This window comes from Orycteropus afer, unplaced genomic scaffold, assembly GCF_000298275.1.
Source record: "Orycteropus afer afer isolate SDZICR_OR568_19922 unplaced genomic scaffold, OryAfe1.0 scaffold00448, whole genome shotgun sequence".
NCBI lineage: Eukaryota > Metazoa > Chordata > Mammalia > Tubulidentata > Orycteropodidae > Orycteropus > Orycteropus afer.
This window is the reverse complement of record NW_006922035.1, coordinates 2,285,643-2,288,966: the sequence shown is the minus strand read 5'-3', so window position 1 is coordinate 2,288,966 and position 3,324 is coordinate 2,285,643. Positions and strand designations below refer to the sequence as shown.

Sequence of the window (3,324 nt, the reverse complement as noted above, 5' to 3'; positions counted from 1 at the left end):
CCGGCGGCTTGGCGGCGGCCACGTCCTCGCCCCGACGGCGCCGGGGGAGCAGAGGACCCGCGCTGCGGTCCCCGGATGTGCCCGTCTGAGATGGGGGCGCTGCGGTACCCCTGGTCCCCCCTGCTCATCAGCCTGGCAGCCCTCTTCTCCAAAGGTGAGGGGAACACAGCTACTACCTCTGGCGCTGCCAGTAACTTCGCACGGAGCGTGTGTGCGCGTGTGTGGCCGCGGGGGGGGGCGAGCGTGTGCGTGTGTGTGCGTGTGCACGCGCGTGGCCCTGTGCTGGGGTGCCTCTGACGGGCTTGTGTGGAGACCCTAGGTGACTGCAGAGGGCTAGGGGCCGAGTCACCCCGCCCACCCCAGAGGCGTTTGGGACCGGGAGACCGGATGTGGAGCCCCTGGGGAGGGGAGGCGGCCGGGCCAAGGAGGGCTGAGCCCAGTGTGAGGGCAGGGGCTTTGGAGTGACCAGGAAGGTTCCTGGAATGTGGACTTGGTTTTTCAGCGGCCAGTGCCATGCAGGGCGGTGATTCCGGGACTGGAGCTCTGTAGCTGAGCGCTGAAGGGGGGGGCCGCGAGCCACTAGGACTGGCCCCCTCCCCTCCGGAGCTGCGCGGGGAGGCAGCACCCCACAGTTGAGTGCGGAGTTTAACCCTCAAGTTGTAAAGGCGTTCTCCCGCCGGCCCTGCCCGTGGTGCCTGCCCCCTCCGCCTCCCTTCCCTGCGCCAGCGACCACTGCTTCCGTTGGAAGAGCAAGTTTGGGAGCTCAGGGCTCAGTTCCTGGCCTGGAAGTGCCTGATTGGCACGGACGCTGTGGCACCTACCGGGCAGTCCTCCTCCTCTGGGCTCTGGCCACGTTCCCCGGGCGTGGCTCCCGCATTCCCCCGAGTGCCCTTTGCCACAGGGAAGGACGTAGGCTGGGAGAGAAGTGTGGCTGTTGGTCGCTTAGATGTGTGCCTCAGATCCGCGTAAACAGGTTTTTCTGTGGAGAATTTCAAGAGGAGATTTCTCTTGGAAACTTCAAAGCGATTCTCAGACACAGGCTTTCAACGGCAGCGGTTTTGTGTTTTCGGACTCTCCCGGGTCACTGATGGTGCAGGGCTGTGGGTGCCACCGGAGGTCAAGACTGCTCCGTGCGGGGCGTTCTGTGCAGGTGGGATGTGGGGCAGAGCTGTGTGGATCCAGCCGTCCTCACCGCTGCCTTTTAATGTGTGGTCAAGGGCTGACGGCTGCTAATGAGGATTTAGAAGGATCTGCAGGCCCTCGTGCGGGGAACCGGCATGTGCCCAGGAACAGAGGTGTTCAGGGCTTGCAGCCCGGGCCAGCTGGGGGTTAACCCCACCCGGCCTGCAGCCTGGCCCGCTTGCGTGTTGCCGGGAGGGGGCCTGCCTTTCGCTGGCCGCCCCTCGGTTTTGCAGGAATACGCTGTTTTCTTGATGCTGCAGTTACAAGGTTTCTTAAGAAAGGTGCAGCCCGGCTCTCTAAACACGAGTGGCCTGTAAGGTCCTCAGTGAGGCCCTGCTCTGCTCCTGACGCCTTTATTAGACCCAGCAGTTGAAGGGAATGGAATTTCCCCTGATACTTTGGAACTTTTTTCGAGTGGAAATGCCTAAACGCCCTTCCATCGGGCGCAGTGCGATGCAGACACTGCTGGCTTTTAGGCAGCCGGAAAGCAGCCTGTGACATGGTACGACAGGCCGGGCATAGGACGCACTTTCTGTGTTGGATGTAGAAAACTTAACCAAATGAATCAGTGCTGGGTGGTGATTTCAGAAGGCCGTTAGCACGGGACTGGGCGTGTGCTAGGTCATTCAGCGATTATTCCCGAGGCAGCAAGAACAAGCAAAAATTTCACATCGTCGCATGTCCTCACGGTGTCTGTAATGAATTTCATGGTGCAGATATGATTTGCAACCTCAGAGACAAGTCCGTTCTTTTTCAGCTGCCTTCAAATCATGTTTCCCTGTAAGATGCTGTCCCCACCAGGAAGTGCTAAGCCAGCTGCAGCCAAGGCTGGCTGTATTGGAGAGAGTGTAATTGGACAGTAAACACACACACTGTCCAGAGAATGTAATTTGTCTGGGACTGATTCGAGAGCAGAGATCAGTACCTAACTTTCCATGTCGGCTTCGGCACGTTGGCGTTTCCCCGTCTTTGTGTTGGAGTTTCCCCGTCTTTGTGTCAGTGTTTCCAGATGTGCGGCCTTGAATGAACCACCTTTACTACCAGGCTGGTGTCTGTGAACCTCACGCATCTGTAAGTTTCTTGAGCTGAAAACAAGGACTCACAGAGCAACCCCACACCCCTATATCTGTCTTTTGAAAAACAAATCCAAACACAGTCCCACAGTTGGGACTTTATTTCCCTGGGGCCCAAGAAGGATGATGTTGTGTGTTTCAGAGCTGGTCTGCAGATAAACACCCTGTCCACCAGGCGTGTCGCCGTGAGGCGACCCCTCTGTGCTGAGACACCCGCTGCTCTTTGGGGGTTTCAGTGGCTGAATCTTCAGAAGCCGGCCACTGGGCCTTCCTGCCGAGTGGCTCCTGGTGGACCACAGCCCCCAGTCTGGCTGTTAGTGGCCACTTGGTTAGCTGTTTCTATCCCCCAGGGACTCCAGACAGGCATTCGGCGCTGAATGTGCTTTGGGGACCGTTCTCAGCCTGCGAAGGAGCTCTGGTGCACTGTGGCTAGAGCATTGGGCTGTTAACCAGAAGGTCGGTGGTTCGAACCCACCAGCCGCTCCATGGGCGAGACATGAGACAGCCCGCTTCTGTCAAGATTTACAGCCTCGGAAACCTATGGCACAGTTCTCCTCTGTCCATAGGGTCCTGTGAGTGAGTGCTGACTCCAGGGCAGTGGATTTGGTTGGGTTTCAGCCTACCACAGGGAGCGACGTTCGAAAATGTGTATTTGTCTCCTCAAATTTTAAGTTTCTTTAAAGGCAACTCAAGGAGCCCTGGTGGCGTAGTGCCTAAGGCACTTGACTGCTAACCAGAAGGCTGGCAGTTCAAACCCACCAGCCACTCCTCTGGTGTGGAAGGAAGGTTGGAGTGATACTGCCTCGGAAACCCAAGGAGGGGTCGCTGTGAGTCAGGTTGGACTCGACGGCACGTAACAACAACAACAACAAAGGCAACCCAAACTCCCATTGTTATTGGGCTTGCGTGTCTTCCGGTGTCTTGATTTCCGTCCGGCACCTGGGCCGTGCTAGGTGTCAGTGATACAGACGCGAGCTCCTGCTGTCGAATGCTGTCCACCACGCAGAGGTTTGATGCTGTGACTTCCAGCCGCTCCCCAGTTGCAGGTTGGGCTCCGGCCAAGGATGGG

At 58.1% G+C, this 3,324-nt stretch overlaps 1 protein-coding gene across 1 annotated transcript in view; it reads left to right on the top strand.

The window, feature by feature from the left end:
- Positions 1–75: 75 nt before the first annotated feature.
- TMEM132D (transmembrane protein 132D) overlaps positions 76–3,324 on the top strand; it is a 554,449-nt gene continuing 551,200 nt past the window's right edge. Inside the window, exon 1 of the mRNA XM_007954225.1 lies at positions 76–154. Coding sequence (XP_007952416.1) covers positions 76–154 — 79 coding nt within the window. The remainder of the gene's footprint in view (positions 155–3,324) is intronic.